This window comes from Lates calcarifer, linkage group LG19 (genome assembly GCF_001640805.2).
Source record: "Lates calcarifer isolate ASB-BC8 linkage group LG19, TLL_Latcal_v3, whole genome shotgun sequence".
Lineage (NCBI taxonomy): Eukaryota > Metazoa > Chordata > Actinopteri > Centropomidae > Lates > Lates calcarifer.
Genome location: NC_066851.1, coordinates 23588457 through 23615716, shown reverse-complemented (window position 1 = coordinate 23615716; position 27260 = coordinate 23588457). Strand labels below are relative to the sequence as shown.

At 44.6% G+C, this 27260-nt stretch overlaps 1 protein-coding gene across 1 annotated transcript in view; it reads right to left on the bottom strand.

The window, feature by feature from the left end:
- The window catches only part of akap6 (A kinase (PRKA) anchor protein 6), a 169225-nt gene that overhangs the window by 7473 nt on the left and 134492 nt on the right, over window positions 1–27260 (bottom strand). The window contains 6 exon segments of the mRNA XM_051078111.1: window positions 51–1367; window positions 1972–3996; window positions 3999–4988; window positions 11814–11966; window positions 12217–12300; window positions 25189–25449. Coding sequence (XP_050934068.1) covers window positions 51–1367; window positions 1972–3996; window positions 3999–4988; window positions 11814–11966; window positions 12217–12300; window positions 25189–25449 — 4830 coding nt within the window.

Genomic DNA, 27260 nt, shown 5'->3' with positions numbered 1-27260 from the left:
CTGTATAATGTCCTGAGATAGCAGATCAGGCTAATATGTGGAACACTAACCTGCTTTGCAGCCACTGTCTTTGCGTCCTGCTGCGAGCCGCTCCGCCCTCTTCTCCCCTTCTCCTCCTGCTTCACCCGCCGAGTATCCCCCTCTCCTCGCCTCTCCTCCTCCTCCCTATCTGCCTCTCTCATCGCCGAGCAGTTAATTTTGGGATTAATACGCGTGGCGGCTGGCTCTTTTGAGGGATTTGTAGCGGAGCTGCAGACACTTATCTTGGTCATTACGGCGCCCATATTGGATTCAAGCGTTTTAGTATCTGCCAAACATTCGGCTGCGGAGGAGTCTATCGGGGCGACACGCGCCCAGGGATTAAGATAAGGAGGCCCCTCATTACGACTCCTCTCCTCCTGCGGCGCACTGACACTCACAGCGACCGCGACTTCTCTTCCAGCGACATCACAGAGGAGGTACGGGTCCTCACCTCGCTTCTCTTCCTTGGCGCCGGAGGACACAGGAGGAGGAGAGGAAGGGGTTTCATCTTTTGGTTTGGAGTCGGGCCCCTGGAGGGAGGCAGAGATGGTCGTTGAGGGCGAGGAGGTGGAAAAAGAGCTGTAACAAGGCTCCAGGAGAGAGGAGAAGCAGCTCTGTGTTTCCTCTGTTGTCACTGAGGGACTGGACCCTTGAAAGTACACGTGGTCCTGGTTTCTATCCAACACAGACTCCTCTGAGGGAGACAAGTGGCTCTTACTGTCACCTGGTTGGGAATTGGGCCCCTCTTGAGGCAAATATTGACACCTATCACTTGGTTCTGAACAAGGCGAGTACGTTAGACCGGTGTTCAGTTTGTAGCCAGGGTCCAGTGAAGACAAATCCTCCAGATTCTCCTTCAGCAGGTACCTCCGTGGTTTCCTGGTGAGCATCATGCTGTAGCAGAGAGGTGGGCCCAGGTAAACCTCCTCTGTGCAGGCCGCAAACAGGGTCTCCTCATCCCTGATGTCGGGACTCGGGGGCAGGGACAGAGAGGGGCTTGTGGGCTCTTCAGTGTGGCTACCATTAGCAGCACCGTTAGCTGACTTCAAATCAAGAGCACAGAGGTTGCTCCTGGAGTCGAGGACGGGAGAGGAGCGTTTGGAGGACTGGGCTGAGTTGGAGGTTGATATTTGCTGTTTGGTGCTTGTGAACAGCTCGGGGCTCGGGCTGTGGAGGCCTTGTGTTGGCGTGGTGTAAGACGGGATGCTGTAGGGCGCCGGAGTGGAGCTCTTGTCCTCGGAGCACTGACTGACCTCGCCACAGTCGCTGTCATGGGAGGAGAGAGACAGGTAGGAGTAGAAGTCTCCCTTACGGAGGTGGAGCGGCCGGTGGGAGTGTTCGAGCACCTGAAGGAAAAGGAAGAGGAAAGTTTGTGATGAGTTCCTGTTTGTTTGTTCTCATCTGAACTGGGCCAGGCCAGAGGGCCTGTATGGTTTTATCTCTGAATGTATATTTATATATTGGTGTATTATTTATATTTCAACACACCACACATAATTACCAAACCATCCAGTTTTGATTTGCATATTAATATTTTACACTCAGACACATTTTACAGGAGGAGCAAAGTTTTCTGCCTGATTTCTTTTTCTTTTCAGAAATAAAATGAAGACTGAAAACTGATTAGCTTTTAGATTACTTCACTTGCAACAGATACTGAAGAAATTAGTCATTACATTCTAAAAGTTATGATCTGTGATGCGATTTATTGAATTACTCCAACTCAGTGAACAAATCAACTGAGATAACTTTTGCTACTTTTGGATTAATTTTTCCTCAAAATGTACAGAATGTATGAGGTCAAACAGAACTTCAAACGCTGCATCTCCAAATATATTCAGTAATTGCATTAGTTTATTATTAACATACTCACCTGTTTAAAGTCTGTTTAATTAGGTTTTTGCTTTTACAATCTAACTATTTGCCTGTTTCCTTTGTGACGTACTATACCTTGTCTTTGATCTGTGTTAGTGATGCAGGGCCTTGGTCTGGATTGGACCCGCTGGTCTCAGCCTGGTTCGGCTCTTCAGGCTGATTCTCTTTGCTCTTCAGCGCCAGTGAGGTCAAGTCAATAATCTCCATCACAAAGTCGTGCACGTTCTCTTTCTTGCCTTCGTCTATGCTGCGTGGATGGAGGGAGGAGGGAGAGGGAAGGTGGTTGCAGCAGGATGAGTGAGAGCTGTGTCGTTTTTTGGGAGGCAGCGATGATTCTTTGTCCCTGACCTCCCTCCTCGTCTCCTCTGTCACAAAAGATGAGAACTTGAACTTTTCCTGAATGGTGATGGCCTTCCTCCCGCCAGCAGCTGCCCTGCCGTTGTGCAAGGCATCGTGGGATCTGCAGTCCTCAACTGGCGAGAGGGAGGGAGGCGAGGGGAGGGAGGAGCTGTGGCAGGGCAACTCTCCACGCAGCTGTCCCACCAAGGAGGAAGCACGTTTGGATGTAAATGGGAGGAGTTCACAGGTTGGTGAGGAGGAAAGCTGCTTCGTTGAGTTTGATTCTTTTTTCACGATCAATTCAGCGACATCTCGAACTGACTCTCCTGTTTTGGTGAACACGTACGATTCTCTCACTGACTCTCCTTTCTTTGTAAACACACTGGACTCCTCTCTGAGGAGCTCATCATCTTCGTCTTTCCCTTTCAGACAGCTCTGGTCCACATTCCCGTTCTCCACGTCGTCTACAAACTGGCTGATGTAGCTTCTTGTTGCGTTCCTCCTGTTCTCCTCCTCTTCCTCCTGTTCTTTCTTGTCTCTTTTTGTTGTGTTGTTGCTGCTGTTAGTGTTGCTTTCTATTAATTTTGCAGCTGAGCGGTTTAGGAAGCAGTGCTGCTCCTTGTTCTGAGAGGAGGTGGTGAAGGTGGAGGACAGGTGGGTTCCACACTGCAGCTCATCCCGGAGCCCTGCCTCAGTTTTAGAGGAGGAGGAGGAGGAGGTGCGAGGAGATCGGATCCAACTCTGCAGCTCCCTCTTCATGTACTCCAGCCCCAGCACGTAAGAGCCCTCCATCTCTTCTTCATCGTCATCTTCGTCGTCCTCGTTACCAGAGGAGGCGCCGCTCAGCCTCTCCTCCTCTTCATCCTCTCCGTCCCGCACGCCGAGCTCCTCCTCGGTGAGTGTGAGCGTGGAGGAGGACAGGAGGTCGCTGTCGTCCTCGTCTTCATCTGTACATGCTGATGTACAAGACACGTTCACCACCATGCTCAGACTCGCGGCATCTGCTTCATCCATCCCTTGCCCTCCTCGGCTGTTTCCGTGGCCACGTTTCCTATAAGAGCCTGAGTTGGCATTTGCTGCCATGGTGGGATCGAGGAAGAGGCGCCGTTGATTTCTGAGCATGGCGAAATCTTCAGACCCCAGAGACGAGTCCTCGGTACTGCTCAGCTCCGTCAGTGATGCTGTTGCTGAGCTCTCGTTGATCATGGATGGAGGTCCTTTCCGTGAAGAGCCTGAAATCCCAGAGAGGGGTGTGTGTCGACCACCAAGAGAAGGGGAGGTGGGGAGGTGGCTCCGCTGCGGGGAGCTGCTCCGAAGCGTCATGTCAGAAACACTGCGGGTCATCTTCGCCGCCAGAGGACTCTGAATGTTCTCCAGGCGTTTGAGGAGATCAAGGGTTCTTCGGCTCAGCTCCCCAGAGGATGGTTCTCCCACATTTTCAACGCTTCCTGGTTCACCTCCATCCACCTCTCTGCTCTGCCCCAGGTCCAGCACCCCGAGGTTGGCCAAGCTGCCCCCGGTCTCCTCTTCAGTGTTGCGACTCGGGGCGAGGCAGCTCTCCAAAGAGGCGCTACGATGCAGCGGGTCTTTGGAGGGGAATAACTCCACACCCAGAGCCAGCAGAGACTCCAGAGAGGAGCCCTGAGATAATACTGGACTCGACGCCCGGCGGCTCAGAGCAGGAGTCTCCAAACCGTTAAACTGCTCAACTTTGAACTCTGTGATGTCATGGTGGGACATGATGGGCTTGGAGGGACCTACACTGAGTCCCCTGCCTCAAAGTCAGAGTCAGAGTCTGCGGGGGTCAGGATAACACGGCCGTTGATTAGGATCTCGACCGCCTCCCCTCCTCCCCTCCTGTGTCTCCTCCTTTTCTCCTCCTCCCTGTTTCTTCTGTTCTCACCTCTGTTTTCATCCCTCCTCCATCCTTTCTCCTTCTTGCTATCCTCTGTCTTCATTCTTTGGTTGTACTTGGTGACGCCATCTTTGTGCAGAGCCAAATCAGTTTCATTCTTCCTCTGCTGGTTGTCCTTCTCCTCTTCCTCCTCTTCCCCCCGATCCTCCTCCTCTCCCTGGATTTCAGAGTTTGCTGTCGTCTCCATGTCTCCCGTATCACTAACAATCCCGCTCTCGCACTCTGACCGACGACTGTTCGCCGACTGGCCGCTTCCTCTGCCAGCCTCCCTCTCACTCTCCCCGTCCTGGTATCCAATGATCCTATCTCCTCCGCGGCTGTTTGACATCAAACCCCCCAGGAGGTCTGGGAGGGATTCGATGGAGGAGAACGAGGAGTCCTTGCTCAGGCTCTTCAGCAGGAGCTGTTGTTTTCGTTTTGCTGATTTGGTTTTGTGCAGAGGAGAGTTGTGAGGAAACTGAGGCTGTCTGTATAATTCCACATTATGGAGGTTGTACACCTGGTAGATGTTGTTGTTGTTGGGGGGGGCAGTTTGGGAGGTCACGCTGGGCTGGACCTCTGATGATGATCCTCTCATCACATTGGACATATTCTCAGGACAAACCCTGTCTGGTTGATTCCCGTTGGACACAACGCCGTCCGAAGGCAGATGTGCATCTGTGGGGAGGTTGTGCGTAAGGTCGGGTTCTGGTACTTCTTGTGGCTCTGGTTCGGTGATTGTCATATCCGTTTCATCCCATTCCCAGGAGTCATCTGGTGCCGGAGCCACCGGACCAACTGGGGCTGAGCTGATTTGGCGGAGGTCAACTAGACCTGGTTCAAGAAAGTTCCCAGGAACCTGAAGACACAAACGAAGAAAGAAAAACAAAAACATTGTTCAGCAAGAACAAAGAGGATTCCAAGAGGCTGCTAAAGCACAAACCATACAGCACATTTAACATTATACTGATCTTATCTCGATGCTATGAATTACTGTACATCCAACTGAATCAATTAAAAAAAGATAACAACCATTAATAGACTTCATCTTATTCCTTCAGATGAAATGCTGTGTGGCTGTTCACCAATGAAAACTTCATCTTGACAAGTCATTTAGGTAATTATTGACTCCTAAATCAATAAGTTTCAAAATATTCCTCGAAGCAAATGTCATTTTCTTGATACTTGAGGAGCAATCTGTCTAATTATGTCTTGTCTATGTTACTGACACTAATTTCTTGGAAATTCCTGAAAACAGAAAGTCTAATATGCGGCTGGTCAGATGCAGCTTAATTTAAAATCCAGAGGATCCAGTTCACAAGTGTGTTGTTGTTAAAGAAAGGAAGTTTTCTATTATCATTTAAAGTGCACCAAATGTTTTATTTTGTGCTATCAAACACTGGGGGAGTATAGGTTATGTTTTTTCAGATGTGTATCTTGTTTTGGCACCGAGCTCTTTAAAGAGACGTGTTGCAGAATCCTCTCTGAGAGCGGCGTCTCGACTCAGGCCTCTGTTTGAAAAGAGACACACTGACACCCGACTCTGACAGAACACGTTCTGTGATCATTTAAAAAAGAGTAAAATCAGCCCACCCCAAAGCAATTGCTCATAAATCTCAACACAAATTATTCCGCTCTGGAACAAAGCGATGAATTATTCAGAAACGACTTCTGAGAGAAAGAGCACGAAGCTGAAAACCCCAAAGTAAATACGTAATCAAAAGCCTTCAGAAAGCTCGGCTGTCTAAAAATATGCTTAGACACAGGAATTCTTCCCTTCCACAGACATAATTATACAAATTGCTCCGCGTCTCGTTAACAAGAGAGGGGGGTAATTCGTATTAGCCATTCATAGCCTATTAATCTAATAAACTAGTTGGCTCTGTGTGTGAGAGAGAGTGTGTGTGTGGATATGGGTCTGTGTAATGAATTTCTATTAGATTTGTGTTTATTCCCCTTGTGCTGATAAGGGAGATGGGGGTAATGACTGAACTGGGTTTTGCCACTGCAGACACATTCAAAAACACATTCAGTGCTGAGGGGAGAGGCTATCAATCAGCCTAATCCAATCAAATCGAGTATTTGATGACCTACGAAAACCTTGTATATAATTTATATCTGTAATTTATCTCATTTCTATAATTTCGTAACAGTTTATAGCTGAATTGCGGGTATTTTTATGACCCCAGAGAGGGGAGGGAGGTGACTCCTGGTGTCCGGCGGCCACAGCAGCTTCAAAAACACATTTTTTTAAAAGCAGGAAATAACTCTTAAAGCTTTTCTGGGAACCTGCCAAAGAGGAAGAGCTGGCAAGCTGGCAGAGCAGACAAATTTACCAGTCAAACAGCAGTGATAATTTCCCACCCAGACTCCAGCAACATGCCAGGGTATTCCTCTGTAAACTGCTGGTCCAGATGTTCCTGAGGCTGACTCTGGAGACTCAGAGTGTCTGCAGGATTTAGTGCCCTTGGAGGGTCCAAATGCAATCACACTGAGTTCACATTGTTAGTAAAAACAGGTAATTCCATCTGATTTAATGGACTTTTCTGACACCTTTCTGTTTTCTTGTCTTGAATCTAGAGGAGCAGCCTGTTTCCAGAGCTGTGAGTGGCCGTCCACGTGTGTGTGAGGAGTTCAGCGATTAAAATCAGTGTTGTTCTCACTCAGTCAAAACATTATTTTAAAAATGGTTTGACTCCACTTTACAAACTAGATTGAAAAAGATTTGGTTATGTTTTTACATAACATAAAACCATAAATGAAGTGAGCAACGATTTGTTAGTGTGCACTCTGAGTTATGTTAAAGCACAGGGTGGAGAGGCTTCAGTGATCCTCCAGAGTCCTTTCAGAGTCTAACTCCTACAGAAGAGGTTACAGGGTCATGGGGGATCAGTGTATTTCATGTCAGTCTGTCTGATTTTCACAGGCAACAGGGCTGAAGCTTTGGGTTCAGTGTTTATACAGAACGTTCACATGAACATTATCAGTCTGGTGTTTACAGCAGCTCCTCCTCCTCATTCTATTTCCTGCCTTAATCGCAGCCAGTGACAGTGTGTGTGTGTGTGTGTGTGTGTGTGAGGGACCTGTGCAGTGTTTTTTGGGGGTGAAAAAGGGAAACTTTTTCCCATTAGCTCTGGTTTGACTGCTCCCATTTGTTAGCATAGCATCTGCTGGAAGGCCCAAGGAGAGCAGAGCTATCTAGCAGCGTCTGGGTGATTATTCATGTGCCTGCGCTCCTCCTGGAGCTGCTGCTGCTCCTCCACTCTCTGCTGGCTCTCTGCTGTACCAGTTGTCAAAGAGCTGAGGGAGCCCGGCGTCACCGGTCTGATTCAAAATGAATAGAACTGCACAGATAAATCACCTCTCCATGCAGAGTGGAGGAGCAGACAGGCTGCTTTGAATGTAATTGCAAACGGTGAATGAAAACCTCCATATGTTGCTCATAACTCCTCTCTAAAATATATTTCATAATCAGGGAGAAAAGTGTTTCTAAAATATAATTTCCATATACTACATCTGACTTACAGGTTCACTTTGTGGAACCTCCTCCCCACAACACCCTGCAGCTTTCATTTAAACTCATTTACATCAAATCAGAGATAAAACAGGATCCTTCATCTGTTCTCTGAGCAGCAGGACGAACACATGTACTCATGGAATAAGAAGAGAGACTGTAACAACGCCTCTGATACATAATCATATGTTCAAAGCAAACTGTGCTGCATGAAAAATGATGGAGCTGCATGGTGGGACTCACAGAGGTCACCCTCAGGGTTCTCATACAAGATATTTGATCATTTCACGTCTGTCTGACCAATGAACACCTCAGATCAAGATGTTCCAGAATTTACATGAAATCTGTTGTAGATGTTTGTGATTCTCAGAGGATGAATCTTGACATTTGGGGAAGTAAGTTTATCTTATTACTCTCTGCAAGTTCTCAGGATACAGATGTTATTTTGTTCAGGCACTGACTGTTTTTTTTCAGATGACTGTTGCACTAAATGAGATGAAGATGTGGAGTATTTCAGTTTATTTCAGTTATCTAATGATTATCACTTCAACACTGTCAGTGTTTAAAACCCATCAGAAGAGCCAGAGAATGTTCCAGGTTTTCCTTGATAAACCAGTTTATCAGCTGATCGTTTCACTGCAGAGTCGAATCTGCTTTAAAGAAAACCTACGAACACGACGACTCTGGAAGTTCAGCCTGGAGGGCTGTAATCACAGTCTGTAAACTCAGCAACAGACCAACACAAGTATGTTGACATCACACACACACACACACACAGAAATGCTCATTATACACACATGTACATTTGCACAGTAACACATGTTCAAGCTGCTTTCATACCTGCAGAAACAAACATCAGGCAGCTGAAGCCTGAAACCTGCAGCCATTTGTACGTGAGCCAGCACACACACTCCCTCTCTCACACACTCACACTCACACACACACACACACACAGACCAGGACCAGGAGAGGACAATCGTTTTATCACTCAGCAGAAGTGTTTTTCTATAAGCTAAACCACCCAGATATATGCCTCTCTCTCTCTCTCTCTCTCTCTCTCTCTCTTTATTCCTCTCCATTCTCCAGTAGAAGTGAAATTACTCTCCAGCCAGGCAGCGAGGTCAGAGTGTCTGGCCTCTGTTATTTGTCTTCTCCTCCTCTACACTGTGTGTGTATTTGTGTGGAAATGTACGAGCGAGGGAGAGATGGGAGAGAGAGCTCCGCCTCCAGCAGCACACCAACGCCACAGTTACACTGATTTCTTCTCATTTCACTGCTAAATTCACAAACGAGTCATCGGATTCTTGACCACTCGTCCCGTTCGGAGGCCTTTCAAAGCATCAGCTCAGTCTGGGTGTGAACAGTGTGTGGTAGCTCAAAACCCAGACACATACACACACACATTAAAATACACAACAACAACAACTCTTTGCTCATGGAAGGAAAAATGTTATTTGTTCTTGTTCTTTCGGTTCTTGAAGGCAGAGTTTAGACAGCTCAGGTTCAAACCTTCTGGGAAATAATTAGGAAGAAACACTTGATGGCTGTTCATTAAAAACACCTTCACCAAAGACATTTAGAGGGTTTGATAGAGCTGATGGAAACACAGACCAAACACTGCCCTAAAATCCCTGACTGACCAAAAAGCTTTGCTAACCTCGGCCATAACGACGATAAAACACACCATGACTGATTTGATGATTGACTGATTTCTATTTTATTTTGCTGAAATTTTAGAAATGTGTTTAAAAGGCACTCCCACAGAAACAGAAGAGATGTTGTCTGGCTGTGCTTTGTTTGCTTTAACCCCCCACCCCCTCCACTGAGCTCTTAACACACCACTATCCATCAGTTAATGCTCCCACATTCACAGACACTGTGTGCTTCTATGTGCAAGTATTTATGTAGCACAATATATGTACACACGTCAGTGTGCCTGTGTGTTTGTGCAGCTGCATGTGTGTTACTCTGTTGGAGACAGTGTTTTATGCTTACCTAAGTGTGACTGTTTGTGTATGTGTGTGTGTGTGTCTGAGAATCCCTTCACCTTGTATCCAAATGCGCCGCGTCCCTCTGTCTCTATAGAACCATATTCATCACTATTAGAAATCCATAACAGCTCCATTCTGCTGCAGCTCTCTGCCTTCACGTTACATCAGCTGAATAAAGCACTCAGCTCTCTCTCTCTCTCTCTCTCTCTCTCTCTGCCTCGTTTGCCCAGAGCAGCTCGGCTCCGGACGGCTCCCTCATGAGCGATATAACATCCGCAGCAGACGAGCCGCACGTGTGCTGAGCTGTCATCCTGCAACCTTAAACCAACGATGTGATGAGCCCGCGGCTCGTACCTCAAGACGTAGAACCTGAATCGGTTCGTCGGGTTGCAGATTTCTAATAAGACAAACCTTTTGGAGATGCGCCGTCTTGGCGGCAGACATGCGTGGTGTTCTGATGTGCAAACTGTCAAAGTGTTGAAATCTCATTTGCTGAGTTTCTTTTGTTTGTGGAGGAGGAGGTGGCAGAGGAAACACGGTTTCTGTGACGCTGATTGCACTGGAAACAGATTAGTTTTATCAACTGGCTGCTTCTAGACTGTTTCACTGATTCGAACAGTGACATCGAATGAAGCTTCAGCCTCTGTTGGCTTTTAAAAGTCAGATATCATTATTGCTCTGATAGCAGGGATGGGGATGACAGTTCAGCTCCTTTTACACTCGACAAAAAACCCACTAACATCTGGCTTTTGTCCTCAGTGGGAAATGACCCAGTAGTGTATTTATCAGCTCCAGCTCCAGTTGGCAGTGATGAAAAAATGGCACCCAGGTGGACATGCTGATTTTTGTCCCTTTTTTCAGTGCCACAACTGGTCAGGGCCCCGCCATCCACTCGCTGCCTCTGTCGGTAACTTCTGTGAGTCTTTGCCACAAATTCCATCTGTTTGTGCTCCAAGCAGCACTCGAAGAGATTGAAGTGAGAGATATAACAGTCACTGGACACATGCTGCTCTCTACTGTTTACCAACCCTGTTCATCGAACGAACAGAACGAGCAAACTCGTCTGACGGGCAACGGGAAATGAGCTTTTTAGCAGGTTTATCCACGATTATCCATAAACCACATATACATGCTAATTTTGGTGTAAAGAGGATATCAGTCCACTGTACCAGTGATCGTGAACTGCAACTTGCAGCTCGTGGTCAGAGTTTCTGCAGATAATCATGGTCCCCAGAGAGATTACTAAATAAAAAGTAACAGGCACAATGAAATGTAATTTACTGAGCAAATTCAGAATCTCCAGAGGATCAACCTTTTCACGAGACAAACTATGGGTTTAGACTTTATGAAAATTACAGTGAGAGAGAAGAGCTCCTGGCTATATGGGCACAACATTTAAAATTCTAAATGTCTTGTTGTTTTGTGTTAATTAATGAACTCTCATTAACAATAGGAGGAAGGAAAAAAGGGCCCAGAAATGGACCCCTGAGGAACTCCACAGGTCAGAGGAGCACTATAAGGTAGAATTAAAACAAAGTGTGAGGTGAAAAAAGTAGAAAATAGTAGAACTTTTGATGAGATGCAGTGTGGATCTCCTGTCAAAACACAACAGCCAACCACTGAGTGACAGGGGATCCAGAACACCCATCAGTGATTCCACCTACTTCTCCAATGCAGTTGCTCATGAACCCCACTCCCTATGTGACCTGCTCCGACCCTCTTCACTGCATGTTGTTGTCACTGTATAAACACAACCTTAAAAAAAGGTTTCTCATTTAATTGTGACCAAATGGTTCATTTTTTTGCTTTTTGTTGCACAGTTTTACCTGAGGAACAAATGAAGGAAGACAGGACTGACTTATGTTGCTATGAAATACTGGAAGTTTCTGGGAAAGTAATCTACCCATGATGAAAATCGACTTTAAAAATAAATCTGAGTTTGTGTTTTGTTCCAGAGTTGATGCTTATTTCATGAAACATTACGACACTGTCTCAGGTTGTAAAGATTGTTCCATTACTAAAACACACTGCAGCTTCAATTACAGCACCATCTGTCTTTCACGCTGGATTTTAGCATCAAATCAAACTCTGACATGCTCACCGAGTGTAACAGTGCGTCAGCTGATTGCCTGCAGTGCAGAGTGAAGGATGTAAAGTGTAAATGTCAGATCGCTCTAACCTGCTGCTCTCCCAGCTCTCTCTTCAGTCGGTTCTGCCACTGCAGCGCCTGCATCACGATTGCCTCCCACCTCCTCTCCAGGTTGATTGACAGCAGCTGCAGGGCCTCCCGGTGCTGCTCTGCCTCTGGGCCCACCTCCGCCATGGGGCCCGACTGTCCCAGTGGTGGGGATTGGAGAGACAAGACAGTTTTATTAGAATTATGATAATTATAATTCTCGTACTAATCATATGATTAAATTCATAAATTAAAAAAAAGCAAGGTGGGTTGTTTTGTCTTCTTTTTCTTTGGATTATGAGACGGGGTCAAGTCTTTTAAAGGTCACGTCTGAGTGAAGTCACATGTCATTGGTGATAAAGCCAAAGCTTGTGCTGTGGTCAGGTTCTCGGTTTCCTTCACCCACCTGGCTCTGCTGCAGCAGCTTCTGGCAGAGTTTCAGAACCGAGGCGACTCCTCGGCGTCGGGCTCGCACCTCCGAACACAGAGACTGACGCGAGAGAGAGAAGTGAGGACAAAGAAGCAATGGTCAGCAAAATGCAGCAAATGTGAATATTAATAAAATGTAAACACAACAATCCTGCAGATTTTAAGTTGATGAAACGTTGTCAGTTTGCTGCTCCTGACGCTGTGTGGTTTTGAGAGGAACTGGAACAGTTGGAGGACCCTGCCCTCTTTTATTGTGTCTGCACTTAAGAACTGTGATGATCGTAGCTCTTTGCGTTTTGAGATGTTTTTAGCTCCTCAGACCGAGGCTGTAAAACACCAGAATTATCTTTTAAACAACAGTGAACAAGAGCCTGATCTGTTTATGTTTATTAATTCAATTTTGCTCAGTTCAGTGTAGTTAAATTCAGGTCATTCAAAGCAGCTTATTAGCATAAAGTCAAATTCAGCACACAGATCCTTCATCAGCAGTAACAGTGCATAAAATAAATGACAACAGCCAATATTCCCCCTCTGCTTCCCTCTCTGCTGCTGTCTAATAAATGCAAAAAAGAGAGAGAGAAAAAAACAGAAACAGGAGGATTGGCAGTGCCTATTATAAATCACTATATGCTGATGAGTTTCCACACGCAAAGGTCAGTAAGTGTGTGTGTGTTTGCATGTTTGAATGTTTACACATGCATGCATGTGCACAGGTGTGTGTGTGTGTGTGTGCAAACATATGCATGTATTTCTGTGTGTGTGCCACAGAGAATAGAGGGGACAGCCTTACTCCTCTGCAGCAGGGACCAAACACGTCCAAGCCCCAAACTATTTATGCTAATCCCGCCCGCTCGCTGAAAAGCACTTCCTTTACATTTTCTTTACATTTTTCCAATAAATATTAAACACTATTACAATGAAATGGGATTCTCTCTCTCTCTCTCTCGCTCTCTCTTGCATGCACACACACACTCTACCTCTTCGTCACACACACTCAACTCCTCTTCTTCTGTCTTTCATCTCCTCTTTCTCGCTCTCTTCAGTTTAGCATATTTGTGGCTCGCCTGGTTGTCTAAACAGGAGATGGGGATGCAGAATACAGCAGACAGGATCAAGAGGACAAGCCTGGTGTGTGTGTGTGTTTGTGGGGTTGCAGATAAATTTATTCCAAACAGGAGGTGTGTATTACATTGAAGGAGGAGGCTCTAAACAACAACAAAACGACTGAGTGATACTCTCTCTGCACCAAATAACTGCAGCAGACAGCGTGGAGGAAGATGAATTTAACTAGATTGAAGCTGGAACAATAATTCAGCATGTTAGAGTCAGAGGACGACGGTCATAACTCTAAAATCTGCGACAAAGTCTGGCTCAACAGCAGAGCATCTAACATATTGAGAAATATTTCCACCTGTGTGTCTCATCAGATTTATTAGAAATACAAGCTGCCAACGTGCAGAAGTTCTTTACATCAGCCTTCGAGCAGGGAAGACAAATCAGACGTGGGATATTTTTGTAGAACCTGATTTTGATTTTGATTCAGACTTTTAGACCTTTAGAGTCTAAAAGTCTGAGAGAGATGAGAGAGATGTTGTTGTTTTGTGAGGTCACGGTCACAGTGACCTTGACCTTTGACCTTTAACGACCAATTTTAATCAGTTAGTTGAACTGTCGTAGGGATTCCCTCGATGTGTTATCGTGCTCATGAGACGTACGGATAAACAACCCAAAAACAGCTGCTGCAGGTGCTGATGTATAACAATCAGTGTGTTTCCTTAAACAAACAAGACAGTAACTAACATGTACGAGTTACAAGGCAAAATAACAGCTGAGTCTGTTCATTAGGCTTCTTAGTTTTTGCCCCGCAGGAGCAGGACGGAGAAATGTTTTAATGAGGAGGTCCACAAACACATCGGTCTGATCTTTTGTTTTCTTTTTTCCATACATGAGAAAAGTGTTTTTTCTGTTTCGTCTCTAAAAAAGTTTTTTTAAAAACCAGGTTAAATTCTGACAGATATCACTTTTCTCATCAGCGTTTGGACGGCTTCAGAGAGCAAAAATCTTTTCTCTGAGAGTTTATTTTTAGACAGGAGAGGAGAAATAGAGAATCCTAAGTCTCTATTGTTTCTGCACTGGTGGTTTTTATGCACTGATCCCTCTCTCTTTCCTTCCCTCCTCTCTCTCTCTCTCTGGCCGGTCGAGCCTGGCTGGGCCCATATTGACTCAGAGGGCTCTACAGACACAGTCGGACAAATATTTGCTAAAAAGCTTTTCTTCCAAAATACATGGAAAGCCGTGGAGTGGCTGCAGAGAAAGAAAAAGAGACGGAGGATGTAGAGGGAGGGATGAGAGGAACAGAAAAACAAGTGTGAGATAGGTCGCGCAGAGGAACAGGAGAGGTACTGAGAGCAGAGAGAAAGAAGGGAGAGAAGATTAAAGTGACTTAAAGAGAGAGAGATACCACAGAAAGAAAGGACACAGACACGAAGAGAGAGAGAGACAGGAAATGAAAAAGATCAAAAGAGGAAACTGCTTATTTATTCACATGTGAACCTGAGGAAAAACATTAATGCTGCCTGATCATGAAAACTATTTGGAGATGACGCGTTGCTTCTTTGACCTGTGACCTCCAGCAACAGTTTGCAGCTGAGTGTGAAGCCGTGGGACTCGTCCCGGGTCGGGATCGAGGTTCAGTACTGGTCTAGATCATGATGTCATCGTGCATCAACAGGCTACATGGACACAGGAATCTAATTCTGGCGACTGAGAGAAACTCATGCACAACTTTACTCCGTCTTCTGTGCACGTTCATGTTCTCTGCTGTTACAGAGGTGGTGGTGAGTTGTTCCAAGCATCTTGGAGAAGGTGCCACAGTTTTTCAGTGGATGTAGTTTGTCTCTTCATGTGACCCCAGACTCCATGATGTAAAGATCAGGACTCTGTGGGGTCCAGACCATCTGCTGCAGGACTCCTTGTTCATCTCGTCTCTGAAGTTAGTTCCCTATGACTCAGGCTGTGTGTTTGGGCTCGTTGTCCTGCTGCAGAATGAGTTTGACACCTGAAGGACAAAGTGTTTGTCTCATTCCTAAAGACAAAGCTCAGACATCCAGAAGGAGCTCTGAGTGGAAACACTGCTGAGGTCGCTGAGGTCGTTTGGCATCTGATCAGGATTTCTCCTGATCGCAGCCTCCTCCTGTGGCAGAGCAGGAACACACCAGAGGGATTACATATCCCATCCAGCCTGAGAACACCTGGGATCCCCCTGGAATATCTGGAGAATGTGGCCAGAAAGAAGGTCGTCTTAGGATACCAAGGCTACTGAACATGGAGGGAAGGATTCACTGTGTTTAGCTGAACAGAGCAGGTGTTGTCTGAGTTGTTATCACCGCTCAATGAAGACGCCTAACAAGAACCAAAGAACCCTGACAAGAACCCTCAGTTCTCTCTGGGTGTAACACTGTTTCTGTCTTCTCTGTACATCTCTCTATGTGTTCAAGGTCAACCAACAGGAGAGAGAAAAAGAACGAGTGATGTCTTTATCTCCTCATTTGTTCTCTCTCTCTCTCTCTGTCACTCAACATCCTCTTTCAGCGAGGGTGACCGAATCGGGATAAACAAAACGAAGAGGATCTGCTCTCCTCTTTCTCTAATTCCCCCTTCACCCTCTCTCTCTCTCTCTCTTTGTTTCTCCCTCTCGTCTCTCTCAAGCTCGCTCTCTCTCTCTCTCTCTCACCCACTCCATCCCCCTCTATCTCTCTCATTCTTAAATCTCCCTCTCCTAAAAACAAAATCCTCTTAACTCTCCTCCACCTCCTCATCTCCACAATCTAATTACCGAGACCTGCCGTGAAGAGAGGGATGTAGGGAAGGGAGGGAGAGAGAGAGAGCGAGGGGGGAGGCAGGGAGGAAGGAAACGACAGATAGAGGAGAGTGGAGGTTGTTGGTGTGGTGTGTTTTTCATGAGGAGGACCAGGTAACATTTGAGATTTGTTGATAGTAGCATCGATACGATTCCTGAGTTCAGGTACAAAACAAAAACATCATTTCAACATCTGACTTTGAGGTTTTTCCTACAAAACTCAGTCATTTCACAAAAGAAGCTTAAGCTGTCGAATATAAACTGCTGAGCACAAGAAGCTGTTCAGCAACTTCACCCTGAATAAAACCAAGCAGACGTTACCCAATCAACCAACACTGACCAGATAGTTTGATTCACAGCCTCGTGAGAAAAGAAAGTGAGATATAGAGAAAAAGATAAATAAAAGACTCAAGACAGAGAAAAAGAGTGAGTTCATGTCATATTATTTAGAATCTAATAACAAGCGGCCGAGTGGGGAAAAACATTCACGCCGGCCTCTCAGTTTTAATTTCGACTTAGTGATATTGGGAATTTCTGATGATATCTCCCACTTGGTGAAAAGAACCAAAGAAGTGTCAACAAAGCAGTGGCAAAACAAAATGGCTGCTGATATTAATGCAGCTTGTTTGAATGTGGTTTCACTTCTTAATGAAGATACACAAGAATAAGCAAAACGCAGCAAAGTCAGATCCACTGAGGCAGAAAAATGACTTGGTTTAGGTTGAAGATCAAGTTCATGGTTAAGAGAAGGTTAACACGGGTAAGAGAAGAAGGAAGACAGGAGAAAGAAAAGAATAAAAAACAGAATGACAGAGAGAGTGACCAAGAAAAAGACTGGAAGAGAGTAAAGGGAGAGAGAGAAAGAAAAACGACAGAGAGAAAGGACGAGAAGGAAAGAAGACAAGGACAAACTGTAAAGTAAGGAGAGCCAGGGAGAGAGAGGGAAGGAGAGAAGGAGAATTTTGGCTGCTTGCGCGGTGACCCAGTGGATATTTCAATCAATTACCATTAATTAGAAATCTCTGATTAATTCTATTTGTTGATTAAGTCAATTAAAACCACAAGCACTCGTTATCGCACAACGAGCCTAATGAATTCCTGTCGACAATTTGTTCCCACACATATATTCCCTCTGCTGCTGCTAATACCGCCTACAGCTAGCCAAACTTTTGCATACTCTTCCCCATCTCTCTCTCTTTTCTCTCCTCTCTCCTCGTCTGACATTTCTTTCTTCCTTCCTGCACCGTTTCACTCCTCCTTTCTCCTGTCTCGACTTCATTTTATCCTCTTTGCTGCTTTCATATCTCTCCTGGTTCCTCCTTCATTTCTTTGCTTCATTTTCTGTCCAGCTCGACGTATAAAAATGCAGAAGTTACAGTACGACCACATCCCGCTGTGGAGCTTTGTTCAACAGCACCTTGACAGCTGACAGTGCCGTTCAGAGCTCCCCTCTCTCAGAGTTCGGAAACAAAAACAGCCTTGTCCTCTAACCTCAAGGCTAGGGATTCCCAACCCGGGGTCCAGAGACCTCAGGGGGTCCTTCACATAGACTCCAGGTACACTGAACAAGGTTGTCCAGCCTCCACTCTTAAAATTTTAAGTCATGTTTTGGAGTAGAAACTTTTTCTATCCCTCTCTCCATTTTTCAAGGCGACTGGTTTTGTTTCTTCTTCCTCGTCTTCAAGGTTTTTTTGGCAACTGGCAAACAACTTGTTTCTCTACTTCTTCTACTGTTTATTACAGCCACATGTAACGTAGCCTCTACTGCCACCTTCAGACGACACCACACAGCCTAGTTTATTCACTGCACCAGTTGATGGAAACACAAACGTTTGTTCAAATTAACTTGACAATTATATAGAAACATGATTACTGAGCCCCTGCAGGTGTGAAAGGTGGTAAACACGCCTGTAGTTGACTGTGGTCAGTCTGAATTCATGGACTGTAACTGTGATAAGTTCAGAGCAGGAAACTGTCACCTGAAGCAGCTGGACGTATAAAAGTTTAAAGGATCTTCAGGCTTCAAAGTTTTTTCATGTTGACCGTCTCTCCTTTAAAAAAAACATCTGAATCTGTTTGATAATGTGCCATATATCATTTTATAAGACTTCCTCCAATGGGTCACACCACATTATGGAATGAAACTTGATGCTGCGCCTCCACTGACCCACAATCCATCTGTTTCCTGCTCTGTGGTTTTTAACATCACATATAAAGAGGGTTTGAGAGTCAGCAGGAGTCGTTAAAGGCTTTTAGAGCAATTCACTGAGAATGGAGGCAGACAGTAAAGTAAGATGTGTCTCTCCCACTCACTTTACCGCTGTGTTTGACACATTTATGGGAAAAACCCGGAAACGCATTTACATTAAAATATAAAGTCAGTACTCTGACAGAGTGAGAGCCGAGACGGCCACGTTTTCAGTTTTGGATTTTTGCAGAGTGACTCATGATAAGGTCAGAGGTCAGAGGTCATCATGTGATCCTGAGCTCATATAAAAAACAGAGATGCTGTGGATGCAAACTGATGGTGTTCCTGCAGAGTCTGATACTGGAAATGAGGATAAATGACACACTTAGCTCCGACATGTAGAAACTGAAAGGCCCAGAGCATAAACAGTCTGATGGATTTGAAGGGGAAACTCTTTCAAATGATGACTTTAGTTGTTTGATTAAAGAAAACATTTGTTTTGAAAAACATCCACCTCTGAGACAGAAAGCTTGGCGGCCTCCGTGTGAAAGTCAAAGTGGATTAGCGCTGACATCATTAGGTCTTATTGATTATTGTAAGTTATTAGCTGAAGTCCTTCTGCCCGCTCCACACGCGGCGACATTTTAGGGATGAAAGCCTCACTCTTAAAATATTCAGCAGCAGTAAACAAATGGAGGATATATGAAGTCTTTGTGAGTGAAAGCATTTACTGTTCTCACTAATGCAGCGGAGCGAACACGCCGCGGCGAGTTAAAACGCTGCTATCAATAAAATTCAATCTCCTTCTGTCTGTCTGCATTTCTCTCTATGTTCGTCTTTTCAACTCTTTCTCTCATCCGTCTTTTCCTTTCTTTCTTTCTGCATCTCACTTTACAGGCCGTTTCCTCTCCCTGCAGGTCGCTCCATCTCTTTTTGTTTCTTTTCTCTCTCTTTCTTTACTATCTTCTCCATCTCCATTTTTTTTCATTAGTTGCTGTGTAGGGAAGGTTTTCAGGTAAAAGTGTTCCCTTCTTCATTGAAGGAAGTATTTAAAAACACTGGATATTCTCAAAAATACAAGACTTTTGTGAAACTACGTGTGGATGAGTTTATGTACTTTGCTCCCTGTCGAGCACAGGACGTGAGCAGAGTTACTGTTACACTTTTTTCAGTCAAACGATTGATTTTTGATCATGACATCGATTTTTCCTCGAAGCAGAGGAGGAGAGCATCTCTTCAATTTCAGAAGGAGAAAGTTAAATTAGAGAAGATAAAATAACTGTGTGTGTGTGTGTGTTTTTTCTTTCTTACCACAGTCTTCTTTTAAACATCTGTCCTAATGACGTTCAGTGTGCTGACCTTACTCTCTCTCTCATGCAGTATCGTGAAGTCAAACTGCTGCTTGCTGCTTGATGAGTTGTGCAGGCTGCAGACCCTGTTGGTTTGCACCTATTCCTGCACCATTCAGCAGGTGACACACACCTGCTGGTTGAAAACGGTATTTGAACTCCTGTCTGCAGCACAGAGCTGAGTCAGGCTGAATAACATGAATGAAACTGAAATATCACCAGGTTATTTGGTTATGAAAATATCAAAATGTTTTCACCTCTTTTTCCTGACCTCTTTCTGTTTCTTTTCTTCTCTGATGTCTTTCCTTTCTACCTCCATCATGCTCTCCAGCTCTTTCTCTTTTCTCTCTGCTGTTTCGCAGATTGAATAACTGTTTTCTTCTTCTTTTCTCTCATCCTCCTCCTATCTTTATGCTATCACTCCTGACCGCTCTTTCCTTGTCTCTCCTCTGCTGTCGTCTCTCTCTCCAACTTCCTCTCGTTTTCTGAGCTCTCTTCCTCTTTCTCTGTCTCCATTCTGTGTGGTTTTTATTCTCATCTCTGTCTCCACTCCTTTAGCAGATGAAAGAGCCGAGTGTTTTCTTCTCCTCCCGAGCAGATGAAGATGAAAGCCTGATGTGTTTGTTGATGCCGTTACCCCGGCAACGCCTCACCTGTTTACTCGCCTTCAACCCCTAACGAGCAACTCTTAACGAGAAAACACCTCCTCGAAACATCAACGACTGTACACACACACACACACACCTCACACACACACGAAAACAAGACATGAACACAGACAGAACTACAACCACGACACACACACACACACAGACGGGCATAATCAAAAGACACACACACACAGCAGCCTGTGTTCTTGGCAGGGAGTCGGTGGATCTTTAATCCTCATCATGCAGCAGGTATCGATATCAGAGCCTCGCTGTCGCCTTCTATTAGCTGCCTGAGAGACACTGAGGGGGGTGGGTTCATATGCTATGGGCAGGGTGGTGTAGTTGGTGTACTGTGGAGCGTAAGAAAGTGATATCACCGTGCACAGAGAGTCACTCCATCCAGAGAGGCAGATACAAAGCAAACGTTCAGCATATACACACACACACACAGAAGATCCAGATGCAAAGAGAAGCTACTGGATCAGTGAAATGGGAAATTCTGTGCTGAAACGTAAAGGATAACTTCGGCATTTTAAAACCAGAGCCTTAGTTTTCCATGTTTTTGGGTGTAAATGATCAGTGCAGGGAATCCTATCCTTAATGTTGTCAGACCCTTCTAACAACAATCTGAGCCTGTCTGTGGCAAAAACAGGCACTTTAGTGGACGTCCTTAGACGTGGACAAATGCCCATTGGTTGACAGTGCAGCAGCTGTTTCCATCAGTCATTTACATGTATAAAAACATGTGTTAATAAAGCCCAGGTGCAGAGAGACCTGACTGAGCCTTTAGGCCCCTGTAGACTGAGTGAAATTGAACACACTGACCAACAAGATACTGTAAGAGCCCTATATACATAAGGTACAGTGAAAAAGCTTCAGGGACTTTAGTCTGAGTTCATGTTTTCTGATGGGAGGTGCGATGGGCGGGTACATGAACACCGGGAGGTGGGTGGGGTCATGAGTCATGAACAGGAAAAGAAGAGCAGGTTCGTGCTACAAACTGTGGGGGGGGTTAAATCTTACAAACGGCAGGAGAAAGACGAGCTGAAAATAGAAACGACCGAGGGAGGGGGTCATGTGTTACAAATGATGAGGAGGGCTGGAGGGCAAAGAGCAGGATTGGAGGGGAGCGGGGGATGAGGGGGCCGTGGGTAACAAACAGTAGGGGAGGGCGGGTTCATCTACTGTCAACAGCAGGGGAGAGAGGGAGCAGCTGAACAGATAACAAGAAAGAGAGAAGGAAAGAGATGCAGCGAGGACAGAGAGAAAAAGAGCAACAGATACAGGGAATGAGGGAGAGAAAGGATAAGCAAGAAGAAAGAGGAGAATCGAGAGAGAGAGGGATGAAGCAGAGACAGAGGAGGGCAGTTTGTTGAGCTTCACTTCAGGAGAACGAGCTAAACGCTAACACCAAGAGAGAGAGAGAGGAGAGAGAGAGAGAGGCCTATAATGTCACATGATCACAGTCTTTCCTGATCATCACAATGAAACCATCATTTTAAACATATTATTACTTAACATTGTAGCATCTATCTAAACTAATAATAATAATAAGTAATGAGATCAGAGAAGTAAAATAAAAACATCAGAACTTGGTTCTAATATTTAAGAAATAAAACAAATCAACTTGATTTTTATATATTTTCATAAATGTGTGATTTTTTTCTCACTTTTAACAGAATAACATAAACCCCAAAGATTTAGAAACAAGACATTACATTTTTGAAATTCAGCCTCAGAAAAGAAATGTCATTTATTTCAAAATTAAATTTACAAGAAAACTAATGAAAGAATACTGTTCGACAAATTATTCTTTGGTTCACTGATGTGCGTCCTCACTTTAGTTCATGCAGTGTTACTCAGATGTCTGCAGTGATAATATGAATTCAGCTAATTAGATACAGCGCCAAGATGCAAGAAAACCACCGACAGGCAACATTTAACCTTCCAGAAAGAGCCGTCAGTGTGTGTGAGATTCATTTTTATTCTCCGTATCCGTACACACTGGAGAGCAGGTGTGTATTTGTGTCTGTACCTGTTTCCACTGTGTGTGTGTGTGTGTGTGTGTGTGTGTCAGGCTCAGTCTATTAATTCTCGGTGTGTCCGGCCCCCAGAGCGTCTCCACTACAATAGAGAGTCATCGGGGGCCCGGGGCCTGCCGGAGGAACGTCTGGCCGACGCCGTATCTTAAAGGAGCGCTAATTCAATTAAGGGCCAGGTTGCAGACAGACAGGTGGAGGAGGGGGGGGGGCACTGATAGAAAACGAGTAGAGAAAAACGTGCATGCAGGAGAGCAGAGGATAGACACTGTCTAGATGAGAAGAAAGAAAGAAATTAAAGACCCGTTCTCTGGTTATTCTTTGGATGCATTAAGCTTTTGCTTTGGCTACAGAGCCAGCATTAGCCCAGCATTAGCATTAACAGCTGTTTATTTACCAAGAGCTTCAGCCATTATTGCATTTACAAGAATACGTCCTCTGAGCAGAGCTACTTCTCCATCCTCTCGTGTGACTGCCTGATGGTTCTGAATGTGGATGTCAGAGATTAGGTCTAAAAACAGAACTTGAACAAAACAATCCCAACTCAACGTCCACTCCTCTGGAGCTTTCAGACCTACCACATGGTCTGCATCAACAAACGGAGCTTGTTTGGCTGTGATGGAAATAGATCAGCTGACAAGGATCCAGCTAAGTAGACCCTACTATCCACTAGTTGTAGCACACATGCAGGTTTTGAGCTTCCTGCTCCTGACTTTCCTCTTCCTCCCCAACACAGTGAAGGTGAAAGTATTTCCAATGAAAACTTCCAATGATCTGAGCTTCTTAAAAAAGAAGTTGTATGTGAGGGGGAGACAGAGAATCTCTGGGACAAATATCTCAAAACATGGCTCAAATCAATCCAAGGTATTTGTACGGCTGCACAGCTCTAATGGAAAGAGAGAAGGTTGTGTTTCCACTGATACTTTAACACTTTCCTACAGATATTTATGTTTGTGTATGTGAGTATGTTTAAGTGAGTGCTGGCCTTTGTGTGTGTGTGTGTGTGTGTGTCTGTGTGTGTGTGCCCTGGCGACCTCTGCCGACCCCCGCTGCTTTCTCATACAGCCGTACAGTAATAAGCTGCAGCGCAGAGATCGAACCCATTTACGAGTCCAAACGCCAAAAACAGACAAATGATCGTTGAAATGGAGTCGACTTCTTTTAAAATGGAGCCCCTTCTCTCCATTCAGCCTCTCTCTCGCCCTCTCTCTCTCTCTCCATACAAATGACTGCTATCAATATTTCCAATCTTCATTTCTCCAGAAGCTCACAGCATCTTTCTGCCACAAATCAATGGCTTCCCACTGAGAGCTGTGACAAGGATCAAAAGTGAGAGCGACTCGACACACTTTTCTTCAGATAAAGTCTCGTTTCTATACAGTTTCATCATTTAGGCAGTGTGTGTGTGTGTGTGTGTGTGTGTGTGTGAGCATTAATACTGACCAATTTACTTGACTTCCTCTGATTACCATGATGTTTAATGAACACATTGTTGTTTCAGTTTACGTCTGTAAAAGTGTGTTTTTATTTGTGTGTGTTGCTGCAGTCATCTTCATCTTATGTGTGTGTGTGTGCCTCATTAGCAGTTTCCTTTGAATGTGTGTGTGTGTGTTTGTCAGTGTGTGTCAGTATGGGCTGGGCCTATATGAGTTAATGCAAATCTGTGTGTATGCATTTCTATTTCAGCACGTACGCTTGTGTGACGTGTGTGTATGTGTGCATTTGTGTGTGTGTGTATCTTTGGTTGTCAGTCACACGGCGGGGCTAGGCTAATCAGCGCAGCTAGCTGTTCGCTGTGTGATGTAGGCTGATTAATATCCTGTTAGCGTCCCGTGGCTTTTAAGGCTAACTGCTGTTTCCTCTATACATCCATCGCTTCAAAACAGCCCTGCTTTCATCTGGCCTCATTAAGACGATGCATTACTATACTTAGCAACAACACACACACACTGCACATGTTTTTTATGTTAAGCTTAATGCTGATTGGCCAAAGCTTTGTCACATATTTGATAGTAAGAAAAGTTAGTGGAGAAAAGTTGAGTGAAGCAGCTTTTTACACTTTAACTATTTACTGTAACGTCCTCATGTCATCACTCGACACTCTGTAATTACTGTTTATGTGTAGTGTATAAAGTATTTACTATCTTAGTGGGTTCTCTTATTATTTGTAATGAATCTGTCCCTGAACTCTCTGTGCCTCTGAATCTCTCACACATCAGGTTTCATCGTCACCTACAGAAACTCTTCTTAGTGCAGCCTGTCCTGCTTTACTCCTGTTTAGTTTCACTGATTGTGACTTTAGAAATATCAGCTGTCAATCTTATGTGATTCATCTGATTATTTTTATAACCACATTTTATAATTCATAAATCCAAATTTATAAACAACTGACTGTAAACCTCAAACAATATATTTCCTCTGTGTCTGAATGTTCCGACAAAAAACTGTCAGAACGTACAATTCTTTTTAGCTTATATATTTCTGTATAATAATAATAATAATAATAATAATAATAATAATAATAATCATAATTCTCAGTTAAGAAAATACAAGTGCTTGTTTTTGCGTCCTACAGTCTGTGTTATCCAAAAACATGGCTTCAACTTTTACGATCTTATTTAGATAAGAATTAGATCCGTGCTGAGACTGTTGGTAGCATGAATCTATGTTCCTCTGTTTGTTTGGCTGGAGGAATGACCATCTGGAAAACTCTGGCCAGGAACAGTCCGCAGACACTGAAGTAAGACCACACTCTATTATTCCTAAAATAAAATGAATGATGCAGAATAGTTGCATGTGAACATCATTGCTAATATACAGTTTTCTGACTGCTGAGGTTACACACTAACTAACAGTCCTCCTACCTTGAAGCTCTGCAGCTGCTCGGCGGCGTCCTTGTCCTGTCTGAGGCACGAGTTGAAGATGAGGAGCTCGGTGTCTCTCAGCCACGCCTTCAGCTCTTTGATACGAGCCTCCAGCTGCTCCAGGAGCGAGTTGGTCAGCGGGGAGAGGGCCGAGCGAGGGTTTTCCACGGCGCCGCCTCGACCGCCGACCAGCAGGGAGTTCATGTTGGCCGACTGGTTCTGCTGCGAGGAACTGGGCCCTGAATGCTCCGAGAGGATTTTCTGAAAGAAAAAAAAGGAAAGAGTCAGGGAGCCAGTGTGAGGACTGCTTGTTGTGTCAATATTCCATCATGCAAAGCAGCAAATCAATCAATACATACACAGCCATTAATCATTTACCCTCAGAAATGTACAGATCAATAAAAGGGATGTCATGTATTCATTCCTAAACTGCTGGAGGACAGTGTGAACATTCTTCTCATTCATGTCACTGATACTGCTGAAGATAATAACTCACAGTGAAGATCTTGATTAAGGCTGAGACTTTGTTCTTCCATCACATGTATCAAGTCAGATTTTCTGATTCTTCTGTAATATCATAACGAATCCTTTCATTTAAGGCGACATCACTTTGCTGTTTTGATTTTGTGATTTTCTACTGAAAAATGGCCCGAGCTTTGAGAAGCTGTCAAACTGTTGGCCCCATTCACCTGCAGCACCTTGCATGTGACTGTGAGAGGAGGTGTGACCTCTCTGCATCTCCCAGAAACAAAACACACAAACACAAAGGCAGCATTATCTACACGCACCACCGACATCGCAGTCGACGATACAAACTCAAACTAAACCCAGACAGGAAGTCCAGTCTCTGAATGACTCTCTGCTCTGCAGTGAACACAGGTAGCTGCAGTGATGCTAAGTTAGCATGAACGACTGAACTAGATTAGATTAGCCAGAGCGGTTTGGAAATTAACTGGACTGACTGAGTCAGTCTGTGTGGGACATGGACACCTGTAACCGTGGTAACCATACACAAAGATGGTGACAGCTGTGGCCTTACATACACTGAAAATCAGGCGTCAGATTTAACACTGGCTGCTGCTGTTTTTCACCCAGGTTGCTAATGCTGTTATTGTAACTCTGAATTAGCTTGATGTTGCTAATGCTGTTGTCATCACCGCGTTGGAGCCTGTTATTATTGCGTTAACGAGGCTGCTGTTGTTGACGAACAAACCTTGAGGATTGTAACTGGTGTTTTTCCAGGTGCAAACAGATCAGCTGCTAATTCAGAGCTTCTAGCAGCTTCACCTACAGAGCTGATATTCACAGCCCAAACAAAACATCATTTAGACACAATACAAACTGAAAGAGTGTTTAGTGAGGAGCAATCACTGCTTCAAATAGGAACCAGTGAGAACAACAAGAGCCTGACTCCGAGAGTGTGTGTCAGTCTGTGTGTGTGTGTGTATAATAAGCTCTGCAGAGTAATTTTCCAACCCCTGTTGATCACACAGTAAGACACAGCAAGCCTCTGAGAGAGACTATTCCCCTTGGATTCAGACAAGTGTGTGTGTGTGTGTGTGTGTGTGTGTGCACTCTCCTGAAAAGTGCTCATCAGTATAGAACAAACAAACTTGTGATATTCTTTGCCGATCATCTCGGGGCAGAGTTGGTGGCCGACGTTATTTCCAACAGGCGACGCTTTAACACAGGCTCCGACGTCTCAAAGAAAACGATCAGTGCAAATGTGTGCTGCAGTTTTCTTTGAATTCTGACTTTTAATCTGTGAATATTGATCAGTTTTGGGATTAATCTGATGCCTCAGCAGTCTGAGTTTGTCAAATTAAGTGTGAATCTGCTTCTTTTTAGAAGGAAAATACTGTCCAGGGAAACACAGAGAGGCTATTTCACTAAAAAGAATGTAAATTTGAAAGATATTAATTTGATTTGGCTAACTAAGACTGCTGAAGCGTGATGTTTGAATGTATTGTGATTTCATTCTTCACTTCGAAAAAATATATCAGGAGAGGGAATACTGACTTGTGGGAAAAGCAGGAGAGGAGATTTTTAACATCACAACCGTGGTTTATTTG